Below are 13893 nucleotides of genomic sequence, written 5' to 3' on the forward strand. Positions count from 1 at the left end.
TTAAGGAATTAAGCTAAGTGCTCAAAGAGAACAGGACCAGAGAGCATGGGGGATGGGACAGGAGACTAATGTTTTGCATTGACAGTGTTTTAGTTATATTTTGTTTTTTTAAATATGTACGTTTACTGTTTTCATAAAAACGAACACAGTCAATTATTTATGCTCTTGACTTAGAGATACCACTTGTACTAACCTACCCAAAGGAAATGATCAAACATGCTGTCAAAAACGTCTGTTCATTCCTGGAGATGACCTCAATGCAGAGCAATAGGGAGCTGGTTATTGAAACAACAGTGCATCCAAAGGATGGATTAGAGAGCAATTAAAGCAGACTTAGTTTGATTTCCACAAGGTATTGTTGAAAAAGAAGAGTCAAAATGAAAAAAAACACTTCACAAGATTATTTAATTCTTATACAATGAAAGATGGCCAAAAATTGCCTGAATATATGTATATATACATATACATATAAAGTATATGTATAAAAGTATATATATACTTTATAAAGTTACATGAGATATATAAAGTTGAAAGTATAAAGTCATATGAGAACACAGAAAAATAAGGATAATATGCAATTCATTGTTCACAATAACAGTTTCTTGAGAAAGTGCTGATGAGGTATCAAGAGGATGAAAATGGTGGGGAGAAGCCAAGTAAAACGAGGAAAGAAAGGCAAAACTGACATAAATGCAAAAAGTAAATGCTCACTTTAATATGTCTGTGTCAAAGTATGAATGTATTTAGTAAGATAAATAAGATTAAACCATTTATAAATGCTTATGGTATGAAAAGTAAAATGTGAATTGCAAAAAGTAGGATATAAAACTCTATGTAATCCTGATTCTTTTAGGGAAAACTTATGTATGTTTAGGAAAAAATGATTTTGAACATTAAACAAAAACTTTACTTGTGTTTTTGTTTATCTCTGAGTGTTGAGATTACAAGTTTTATCAGAAATTATTTAAAATTGTTGTTTCTGATTATTCTCTCTACCTTTAATTTTTCTATATAATCAGGGTGCAGAGTAAACTTAAGGGTTCCTTTTATTAAAAAGAAACAACAAAATCTTTTCCATATTTTCCAATGGGTTTACAATAGCCATGTATTACCTCTATAGTCAGAATAAAGTATCTCAGAAAAAAATCCACTGGTCTAAAATCCAAATTACCAGTGTCCATGACAGATTTAGCACTTAGCTTCAAAATCTAGATATTACTGTCTTCTCACTGCTTTTCTCTGACAAAGTATTTGAAGTTAATGTTCTAAGAAATCTCAAAATTTCTCATCTACAGTGTAAATCTTCTGAAAAAAGAAATAGAACATCATAGATTATCAGTACTCTTCAGACATCAGTGTGTTTAAGATCATGCTTTGGAAGAAATTTATATATGCACTTGACTTTTATTTCTGTGCTCTATTACTGCTGTCACTTCCATGAATCACAGAATACAATAATATCCAACACACAAACAAACCTCAATGCAAAAAGAACGAGCATAGCTATTGATCAGATTATATACACTTTCACATCCCAAATGAAACTTCACACTACCTGCAAGTCAAGAGAATGATAACTGATTAGTCACCATAGCTATTTGCAATAAATCTTTTAAGTGCCATGTACAATGTATCCAAACATAAGCACGAAGCCACACCTTATGATGTATTACATGTTCAGAAAATATGGAAAAGATTTGTGGGATGGTTAAAAAGGGTATTAGAGTTGAAAAACAACTGGAGCAAAAAGTCAAGTAATATTTCGAAAACAAAATCTCTTAAAATACTAAAACACAGAATGTAGGAGAAAACTGCCCTAGGATTAGCTTCATTTTGCCAGGAGAGAAATAATACATTTACAGGGGTGATCAGAACAGTTTCAAGGAGAAGGGCACGTTTGAAATAGACCTTGAAGAACAGACACAATTTCAACAGTAGAGAAGACAAGAAAACCACGAGCGAAGGCCGTGATGAAGGAGGGATTAGGACATGTCGGAGGACCAGAGTCATGCATTTCAGGTGGAGAACTGGGTGAGGGGAGGGGTGGTCTAAAGGCTAAACTAGGATCACATTTTAAAGCACGATGAAGTTCAGAGAGAGAAGCCTGTACTTAAATTATTAAATAGTGAGCATTAGACTAGACATTTCACTCATTCATTCATTCACTGCCATTCATTGAGCATCTACTATGTACTGAGCACTGTGGTAGGGATTGAGAATATAAAAGAAAATCAAAAGAGGCATCATCTCTGTCCTATTGAAGCATACAGTCTAATGGAGAATACGGACACTAATTAAATGATCAAACGATGTAAAATTACAGCAGTGACGTAAACTATGAAATTGAGTTATCATGGAGAGCTTGCCAAAGCTACTTTGCTTAGAGAAATCTTCCCTCGGAGAGCAACTCCAGAGACGGTTTGGGATGATGAAGTAGAGGAGGAGAAGCATTCCAGCTAGATGGAAAAGAACGTCCAAAGACCTAGGAGGGAGGAGATACAAATGGCCCCGGTGGTGTAGTACACAAAACGTGAGGAAGCATGGACTGAAATAAGACTAGAAAGGTAGGACAAGGCCAGATCATCAAGACCTCGGAAGGGTTTCATTATGTTGATGGGAGAATTGAGGCCTTAAGAAGTTAGGAAGTGGGATGGGGTGGGGAGTGGCTTGCCCAAGGTGAAACAGTGCTCATTTAAGTAGCAAAAAAGCCACAAGTATCCCAACTTCAGGTTTAATAGCATTGCATTTAACAGTTCTGGCACGCACGATCAGATCTTAATACTGGGAAGATGGGGGATTCAGAGTCAGCATATAGGATATGTGCAGAGGGGAGAGACAGCACAGGGAAGCTGGTGATGGTGACAGTGCAATATCCAAGCAGGATATAATAATGGCCCGGACCCTTCAACGTTACCCTAATAAAAGATAGTCACCTTCAAGTTAAATGACATATTATTTTGAAGTATAAGACAACGATTTTAAAAACCCACACAGCTTTTTCACATCAGCGAAGGCATAAACTAACACAATCTCTTTGAAAGACAGTTTCCGTCTTTTTTTAAGAAAGGACACTTCTTTGTCTTGGAAACTTCTTTTCTAGGAATTTGTTATAAATACTTATAAAATAAATATCTAAAATTATATACTTGTATAATATTCTATATTTGGATTATATTAACAGTATATATCCACAAATTATGTATTAATATTATATATTTGCATATTTATATTTAGGCACAGATTTGTGGAAAAGAAAGTTTACTGCAACATTATTTATAATTGTGAAAGGCTAAAATCAAACAAATGTCAATCAATAAAGAAGCAGTTGGGTAATTTACAGTACAGATATAAAATGAAATTCTGCTCGGCTATTAAAAAGACTGAGTAAATCTGTAGGTATTGAACTCAGAGACCTCCATGACAAAATGGTAAGTAGAGGCAAACAGGGAGCAGAACAAGATGGGCACATAGTATGCTACCATTTGTGCCAAAATTTACAAATTGTCTCTAGAAGCACATACAAGAAACTCATAATTAGCCACTGCATCTGGAAAGGAGAACTCTCAGCTAGGGGACGGGATGGATGGAACTATTTTTTCACCTAGATCTTTTTATAGTTTTTGAGTTTTTAATTAGGTGCAATAACGATTTATTCTAAAATATAATAATAAATAAAGATTCTGGACAGGGGTAGTAGTGGTCAGAAAAGAAAACAGAGCCTATTTGTGTTCTAGAAACATTTCGAAGGTTAGCTCTACATGGCTTAGCCAAGAATGTAAAGAATGAGGCAAAAAAGGAAGTCAAGCTTACAATCAGATTTTTGACTCCAAGGAGGATCAAGGTAAGCAAAGAGAGAGGAGAAAGTGAATTGGAGAATGTAAAGGTATGACGAGCTTGGTTTTGAACATATTGAGTGTAAAGCACCAGCAATACAGACAGAATTATAAGACATTTTTCTTTTACATTAAGAGGAACAATTCTCTGGATAAAAGTCTATTACATTTGGATACATTTTTAATAAAAGAATCTTTAAAAGGTCTAGTGGTTTTCTCTTTTTATAAGTAGTTGAATACATTTATTTTGCTAATAGAGGGGAAATACATGCCAGCAAAATGCTGTGGCTTCCGTGGTTCTCTCTACCCACGTATGTGGGGTAGAAAGCTTGTACATGCTTTGTCACTATATAATTATAGATTTGATTCTTCTCTATCTTTTCCCCTTTCTCTGCCAGTATCCTGATCTTTCTGCTGCAACATGCACATTAATGAATTTCATCAGTCATCCTTACTTTATATCCTCATCGTTGGCAAAAATCACGACGGCCCTGGAGTTGGGGGTGTCCAGGAGCTGTTTGATAATTCTATCAAAGTCAATGGTCCTGTCTTTGCGCTCTTGGGGGATTCTCACGGACTGGGCAATGCAGAGCCCACCTGTTTAAGAAAAGAAAGCAGAGTGTCAATAAAGTTCCTGCAAAGATACCAAAGGAACAAAGGAAAGTAATTGGGGAGGAGGAAATTTTGAATTCTCAGGGCACAGCACTTCCTTGGTGATGTTGCTGAATGAGGAAGGCTTAAGATGTTATGCTGAGTCTTGAGCAGTTGTTCATATGTGGGGCACCTTCCATGGTATTGCATAGCCTCATTCTCTTTGTAATGCACTTGCTAATTATGCTAATTATGCCCAGGGAGACAAAAGATATTGATTCTGGGTAGGTAGGTTTAGTTTGACCAAGTAGGTGAGAGAAGGTTTTTAAAATGAATGTAATATACTACAAGAAAACTACGATAAATAAACTACAATAAAAAACCCAAAACTGGAACAGGTAAAGCTCATGTTTAACTCTGAGAGTTTTCTAGAGTTTGTATTCCCTGGACTTTATTTCCCTTTCATACCCTTCCCAACTTTTAAAACTCAGAGCCAATGGGATAAATCTAAAAATAAAAGAACAACAACAACAACAACAACAACTATTATAAATCAGAGTAACAAATTTTTATTGACCATGTACTATGTGCCCAAGCCACAGTTGTGTTTCTCGTGTGTTATCTCACCTTAAAAACCTTGTAAGATAATTAGTATTGCCCGTTTTATGTTAGAAAAGAAGGGGATTAAAGAGATAAATAGACTCATTTACTAAAGACCTCTCAAAGCTGTTATGATATTAATTGACATTATGAATTTCAAGATAGGGAAATATTCAGCAGTTTACTAAGCAACCGATATACTCCCCACTATTCCACCTGTTACTGAAGAGTAGCTCCTGAATTAGTATTCTAAATAACATATGGATCAAAGAAGAAGTGTCAAGGAAAATTTAAAAATATTTCTAGCTACATGAAAGTGAAAATGCAACGTATCAAAATGTATAGATTACAGTTAAAGTGGCGCTTAGAGGGCATTACATATCATTAAGTGCTCATATTCAAAAATTAGAAATATCCAAAATCAGCAGCTTAAGCTTCTATTTTAAGAAATAAGAGAAAGAAGAGAATACTATAAACAACTTCATGCCAATAAATTCAGAAATTTAAATGAAGTGGAAGAATCCCTTGAAAGACACAAATTACCAAAACTGAATGAAGACTCCATAACCTGAATAGTCCTATATATACAAAGATACCAAATTACAGTTTTACAAAAACTTCCAAAAAGAAAGATCTAGGCTCAGATGGCTTCACCAATAAATTCTACCAGTTAATGAAGAAATAAAATATAATCTGTGCAATCTCTTCCAGAAAATAGAAGAGCAGAGAAAATAACTCATTTCATAAAGTCAGTATTACCCTAATACCCAAATCAGGCAAAGATATTAAGAAAAGGAAAAAGAAAGACCAATACCATTCATGAACATACTTGCAAAAATCCTAAAAAAAAAAAAATAAATAAACACAGCAATACAAACAAAGGATAATACATATTAACCAAGTGGATTTCATGAAAGGAATGCAAGGCTGATTCATTATTTGAAAATCACTCATTACAATTCACATATTATCAGACTAAATAAGAAAAAAAAATATGATCATCTCCATACACGCAGAAAAAGCACTTAACAAAATTCAATATATATTCATGATAGAAACTATAAAGTAGGATTAGAGAAGAATTTCCTTAGCCTAAAAGAGGCATCTACAAAAAACCTACAATAAGCATCACACTTAATATTAAGAAATGACAAGGCAAGCTTCTACTCTCTTACCACTCCTATTCAACATTGTACTGGACATCCTTCTCAGAGGAATGAGGAAAGAAAAAGAAACAAAAGGCATACAAATTGCAAAGGAAAAAAGTAAAAGTGTCTCTATTTGCAGATGACAGGATTGTCTCTACATAGAAATGCCCCAAAAAACTATAAAAAATCTCCTAGAACTAAAAAGTGAGTTATGCAAGCTTGCAGGATTTTATATAGGATTTTTACCCAAAAAATAAAGAAGTCAATCATATACCTATATATCAGCAATGAACAATTGGAATTTTAAACTAAAAACAGTGCCATTAACAGTATCACCCAAAAATGTGGTGCTTATATATCTACCAAAATATGTATAGAATCCATAAGCTGAAAACTATAAAACATGGCTGAAAAATCAGAAAACTTTTAAATAAATTCTTGCCAATTTTATCTATAGATTCAATGTAATCTCAATCAAAATCTCAGCAAGATTTTTTTTTTGTATATATCAGCAGCTAATTCTAATATTTATACAGAGAGCCAAAGGAAGTAGAATAGTCAAAACACCTTGGAAAAAGGAGAACAAAACTGGAGAACTCACTACCCAAGTCCAAGCTACAGTAATCAAGACAGTGTGGGGCTGGTAAAAGGATAGACTCTTAGATCAATGGAAGAGAAAGGAGGTCCAGGAATAGCCTGACACAAGCATAATCAACTGATGGTTGGCAAGGATGCGGAGGCAATGAATGGAAAAACGATGGTCTTTTCAACAAATGAGGCTGAAACAATTGGATATCTAATATACACACACAGAAATAATGAATCTTAACAAATACCTCATGAGGTATACAAAAAGTAACGCCAAATGGATGATAGACCCAAGTGCAAAATATGAAACCAGAAAACTTTTATAAGAAAACAAAGGGGTAATCTATGTGACCTTAGGTTTGGCAATGAGTTTTTGGATATGACATCAAAAGCACAATCCATAAAGAAAAAACTGATTAATTAGATTTTATTAAAATTTAAAACTTCTGTTTTATGAAAGATACTATTAAGAAAATGAAAACTTAAGTCAGAGACTTGGAGAAAATCATATATCTAAAAAATGACTTGTACCCAGAATATATAAAGAACTCTTAAACTCAGTGATTAAAAAAAAAACACAACTCAAACTAGGCAAAACATCTAATAAACACCTACAAAAAAGATGTAGAGATGGCAAATAAGCACATGAAAAGATGCTCACAACAGCAGTCATTAGGGAAATGCTAATTAAAGCCACAGCAATATATTACTACATACCTATTAAAATAGGTTACCCAAAAAAACCCTCAAAAAACAAAAAACTAAAAATACCAAATGCTCGAGAAGATGCAGGGCAATAAGAATGCTCCTTCATTGCCGGTGGGAATGCACAATGCTACAGCCGCTTTGGAAAACAGTTTGGCACTAATGCTAAACATAGAGTTAACATATCAACCAGGAGTTCAAACCCTACATATTTATCCCAGTGAATTGAAAACTTACGTTCACATGAATGTGAGCACAAGTGTTTATAGCAACTTTATTCATAATCATTAAAAATGAAAACGGCTAAGACAACTATCAATAGGCCAATGGATAAACCAACTGTGGTACATCCATACAATAGAATACTACTCAGCAGCAAAAAGGAACTACCGATTCACGGAAGAACACTAATAAATCTTAAATTCATTTTGTTTAGTAAAAAGAGCCAAACCAAAAAGACTACATATTCTATAATTCTATTCATATGATATTCTTGAAAAAGCAAAACCATAGCGCTGTAAAGTAGATTGGTGGATAGCAGCAGTTGAGAGATGGAGGAGGGGTGACTACGGAGGGAATTTGGGGTAACGGAAATGCTCTGCATGGTACCATAGTGGTAGACACAGTGCTCCATACACTTGTTGAAACCTTTCACAACACACCACATAATTGGACTTTACTGTATGCAAATTTTAAAAAATAAACCAGGATATCAGAGGATTCTAAAATGGAATACATACTGTGACAAATGAACCGAACTGTATTACAAACCATATAAGGAAATTTCACTGAAGAAGATGAGTAGAAAAGAAGTTGACCGAAGTAACTTGAAACATAGCGCTTTGACTGGAAATGCTAAGTCTAAAGAAAAAAGAACTATACATAAAATGCTACTCTGATTTGTAGATGTTTCACGGGGATGTGAGTTAGCAATTCTGGAACTGCTTTCCATACTTGAGTTGAACAAAACAGTAAATAAATTGTAGATAATGGGAGCCAGGTGTCTCACTGTCAGAGAAAGAATTTATACGTAAGCAAAAGAGAAAAGCTAGAATGAACTGTGTGGTGCTAGATGGAGTCAGAAATCTCGGTGTAAACTCATGCTTTAGAGAGAGAGAGATATGCTTGCATCCATGGGTTAGTACACATACATATATATCCTAGCTTTCTCCACAGAGAGAGCCTAGAAGCAATGACACCTCACAGAACCAGCACACCTAGTGCCCAGATGTTGGTTTTAAAATACCGTTTTCCAGAAAAAAAAAAAAAAACAAATCTCTTTGGAAAAATGCTTATTCTAAGGCTGGGGCAGTGCGTATACAAGATGAGCCCACAGTGTCGGAAAGTAAGAAGTACACACAGGAAAAGAAAAGAACTATGGAGGTATGTCTAAACAACACAGGAGCCACCTGAAAGAGAGTCTAATGAACAAAACTAGAACAACATGAATGATAAAATAAATAGTGATGATATGGAATGATTACCCAAAGAATACAATACACACTTATGAATCCATACTGATAGAAATAAACCACTAAATAAATAAAAGAGAAAGGACGAATCTTCCCTCAGGACAATTACAAAGAATAAACGTGCAAGGAATGAGGGAAATGGAATCTCCCCAACAGAACATCGTAGTAATGATTGCTTCACGTGAGATCCGCTGATGTAGGCTAAACTTAGTGTGGCAAACTATAAGGAGACACTGAACATTTGTATGGCTTAAAAGTATCTCCCCCAAAATATTTACTTGTTATTGTGGCAGTTTTAACATATGCCTACAATTCCTTTGATACTTTCTTTGAAGAAGTGGAGATTAATTCCTTTACCCTTAAGTGTAGGCTGGACTTAGTGACTTGCTTCTGAAGAATTGTGAAAGGAAAACGAGTAACTTAACAGCAGAGAAACCTTGCAGACATGACTTTAACTGGATCACTAAGTTAACATCACTGTTGATAAGTCATGTTGATTTCATGTGCCCCCTGATAATATGATGATAAGGGAAGCTCATTTATGTTTCATTCTTCCTCAAAATCCATAACCTTCATCTAAATCACAAGAAGTCTTGTGTCAGGAAAATCCAAATTGAGGGACATCCGGTCTGGGGACCATGCTGTGAGGCCAGGGGAGCATATTTTGAGAAATACTCACTTGGGCTCCCCAGATTGGTGCAGCCAGCTCAGGTGGAAGTAGGATTCATGCATACATATTCTAGCCAAACTTTTTAGGGGGCTCTCAGGATGGTGAGATAGGGAGAAGGAAGGAAGGGATGGGCCATTATGCTTTGTTATAAAGTTTACAATGATGCAAAGAGAGAGTAACAGGAAAAACATCCCTGGGTAAAGGCGACTACAGTCTCAAGGCCATAATTCCTCCAAGTCTGGAAATCATCACGGAGTCTGGAGGGATGAGACCATCTGTAAACCATCCTGGGGCTGCTGGAGAGAAGAAATGGCTACTTCACCACCTTCTCGGCAGGAGAAAGGGAATAATTCTAGATGGGAACCCAGTTTCCCATCAGGATTCAATTACAGCTGAGTAGTTAAGCAAATGAGAGCAAACCCATTTGGCGATGTGATTAGCGGAGGGGCGCTCTGCCCTCACAGATTTAGGGCTCACCCAGTGCTTACTAGGGGAACCAATGCGTGGAGTTTCATGATTGCAGAATTGAGAAGCGAACTGCCCACAGGTGAGCAAAATCAACAACTCAAGAGAAGAGACAAATGGGCTATTAACGTGGTAATGGGAATAAACACGTTCATAAAGTTAAAATATAAAAAGAAAAGAAGATTGGAAAACAAAGAATAAGAGATAAACATGTTGTTTTCATCTTCTGCTCTTGGAAGTCTTGAGTGGTAACTGCTGGAAAGATAGTCACTTCTTTTGCCTTAGATCCATAAAAGAATGCAACAGGTTTAAACATTTACATAGAGTGTACACAGATGACTTCAACTTGAGCATTCAATTCAGACTAAGCATGTCATGCCAGAAATATGTCATTGTGAGAAAATAATGTGGGTCTCATGTGTCTGCCAGCAAGGAATGGAGTGGTCCACACACACACACACAGACACACACACATACATGCACACACACACACCTGGTGTTCAGTTACCAGTTAACTTATTTCTCAATAATGGTGATAACTCAGCAAACTATATTCTCTTCTGACACATAGCCATTTTTTACGCCAAGCTACTGCCCTATTGAATGCAAACTTTCTATGGTTTGTGTTCCAGCTGACTCCCTCACAGTGGATTCAGCTTACCTGTTACATCTCTGGTATTATTTGGTCACTACAGTACATGAGCAACTTACATTTGAGAAAATATTGGTTCAACATCAAGAGCTTAAGAATCTAACTTTTGAGGGGCATTTCATTTGTGTGTGAAAACTAATTCGAGTTTGACAGTGCCAGTCGGCATTGCAACTATCAATTAATTCAAAGCTCTATGGGGAGCAAACAGGTAGGAAAAATTAGACAGTACCATCATAAATGTTGCAGATGAAGAGGCATGTCACAGACAGGACAACTCCTTTCATGACATCTCAGCTTTGACTGAGAAAGCCCACTGTCAGCAGCTTGAGGAGATACAAGCCACTGAGGTAACGGAAAGAATTTCAGAGTCCCAGAAATCAATCTGCTTCTCTATTTGGAGCTGAAAACTGGTCAGTTTTCTATCTGCCTGTGTAGCTGGCAATCTATAACAGCAAGAGGAACTTCAGGAGTCAGACCACAGATTGTTTCCATTAAAAATACTTTTCTCCCTCAAGTGATTATAGATTCTTTTCCATCTAATAAGCAGTTGCAGTAGGAAAGCACTTAAAGTTTGCAACTCAATCCTGTCACAGCTTATACACAATTCAGTTCTACTGATGATTTGGTCTATTATTTAGACATGCCAATTCAATTTAGCAAATATTTATCAAGATTCTATTATGTAAAAGCTAAGATTTTTTTAAAGGAATAATATATGAAAACAGTAGAAAGAGCCTTAGAAATGACCTTTTGCAATTCTCTGTTATGAATAGGAAGCTGAGGTCCAGAGAGTGTAACAGAGATCATGTTAATCATAGTAGAAGGATTGGCAATCACTAAGTTCCATGTGTGTGTCAGATACCCCTCTAAGTGCTTTATTATCTATTGACATATTCAATGGTCATACAACCCTGAGGCAGGGTTGCTAACATTTCCATTTGGACAGGAGAAAATGGAGGAATTCTGAAGTTCAGAAACTCACCCCAAGTCACGAATTTAATGTCAGAGGAGTACTAGGGTTTTCATCCTTCCCATTCTTCATGCTAAACAACAAGATAGCACTCTTGTGCTCATGTACCTCACAAATCAAGGGGAGAGGAGGACAAATATTATATAAGCAGAAAAAGATGGACATACGTCTTGTTAGAGGAATCACCAAAGGCTTTATGGAAGAAATTCAGTGTCAGATGGGACATTTCACATCTGTGTAGGGAGTGAGTAGAAGGATACTTAATGCAGGAAAGAGAGAGGTCAAACTGGAAAAGACATTTTGCATAAGATTGTCCAACCCTCTGTTCTCCCTTCCTGCTTTGCTAATAGATTCCTGGTTTTGCTCAGGGTGGTGAGAAGTCCAGTCCCAAGCAAGAGTCTGTCACTGATCACAGACAAAGGGGTCAATTCTGCTCTCCAATCTCCCAGCCTTTTTTCACGGTAGGAATGACCATGTTGTCCATGAAACATATAGGGGTTTGCTGGAGACAGTTATGGAAAAACTTGCTCTTTTCAGGAGAGAGAGAGAAAGAAAGAGGCTGGCACCTCACTTCCTCCAGCCTTGTGGATGCTATGTATACTGTCTTCTTGGCACCATTGGGCCACAAGCAAAATGATGAAAATCAATACACTGAAAATGGTAAACCAGAAAGATAGAAAGATCGAGAGTCCCTGATGTCACACGTGAATGAGCAGAAGAAATAGTGCCAGCGACCACTTACCTATGGACTTCCTGATATGCAAGAAAACAAACTGCCTTTTTATCTAACTACCAGCAGTCAGTTTTCTCTACTTGCAGTTGAACACAATCTTAATTTATCTTTGCCTTTAAAGAATTTACAGCCCCATATAGAAGGGAGAGAAAATTCCTGAGAATGTAAAACATTTCAGGAAATGTACAAAGCAGAAGAGAGCCCAGGAATCATGACTGTAGTAGGGGATGCTGGGAGAAGGGACTGATTGGCACCTGCATGGATTTGTGGGCAAGACAGTTGTGTGGGAGAGGGAGACAAAGTGGAAGAGAGTAAAGTAGTCACATGGAAATTAGAAACAGTACCCAGGGTTGGAGGAGGGGTGAACAAAGATTTTGGTGATGGAGGCACATTTGTTGGAAGTTTGGAGTTCAGGGTTCTTGATTTTTCTTAGCCACTAACTCTCTGCATAATCTTTGACATATTCATATTCCCTTCTGGATTGAGAGGGAAGAGAAAGGAAAGGAGAAAGGCGAGAAGCAAGGACAGGTAAACACCTCAAGAAAATACTCAGCAGCCAGAATGTAAATAGCATTTGGAAGAGCATGGAGAGATGAGCTTGCCTGCAGCAAAGTATAAGAAAGAGCAGTAGTTAGACAGGTGGGGTTGGGGTTGAATTGTACAAGACTTTGTAAGACAAACCAAAAGAAACTGTATACTTGGGTGAAAAACTTTCTGATGTGTCCCTGCCAGTGTGAACCATGACTCTCATTGAGAACAAAGCTCATGCGCTATCTGCACATGCTAATAAAAGGTTAATCCATCATATCTTTCAGTCAAGAAACGTTGGACAATGAATCTCAGTTAAGCGTGTTCAGGAATTTCAGGGGCGTCCTTCTACTTGAGAAGAATTTGCATCATACTTTGGGAGATGTTGAGGCTAAAGCAACCTTGAACAGTGCCATGTTTATTCTAGCTGACTTGATCTTAGAACCTAAGCACTGAAATACCTCTTCTTACAACCCTCCCATTTTAAAGATGGTGCCCATGGTCTAGAATGGAAAGTGACCGACTAACTCAGCTTCAGAGCTGTTGCTCCGAAATTGTTGGGTTTCTTTAAATTTCTGATTTGATATTCTTTCAGCTGGTGATGTTGCACTGCAAGTTACTTTCTTGGTTATTTTTACATCCTTACATTCATTTCATTCAAAAAAATATTTACTAAGCATCTGCCATGTCTCAAGCACTCTCTTAGTTGCTGGGGATATAGAAATCAACATAAAAGACAAACATCCTACTCACTCACATTGGGATCCATACTAATAAGGCAACTTTCCTTTTTAATTTCCTTTCAAAACTGTGATGGCCTCTGTGAATGCTCCAAGTTTAGCTTACAACCAAAATCCCAACACAGAACATCAAGTTATTCTCAACAGCTGGTATCTTGGCAGGTCGTGAGTGGGTTAATCAAGAATGTGCTCTGATTC

General features: G+C 36.6%; 1 protein-coding gene across 1 annotated transcript in view; it reads right to left on the bottom strand.

Moving 5' to 3' along the window:
- Nucleotides 1-13893, bottom strand: part of GRM7 (glutamate metabotropic receptor 7) — a 770519-nt gene that overhangs the window by 361227 nt on the left and 395399 nt on the right. Inside the window, exon 3 of the mRNA XM_046681325.1 lies at nt 4289-4430. Within this exon, the coding sequence (XP_046537281.1) occupies nt 4289-4430 (142 nt within the window). The remainder of the gene's footprint in view (nt 1-4288; nt 4431-13893) is intronic.

The sequence above is a fragment of the Equus quagga genome, chromosome 1 (assembly GCF_021613505.1).
Source record: "Equus quagga isolate Etosha38 chromosome 1, UCLA_HA_Equagga_1.0, whole genome shotgun sequence".
NCBI lineage: Eukaryota > Metazoa > Chordata > Mammalia > Perissodactyla > Equidae > Equus > Equus quagga.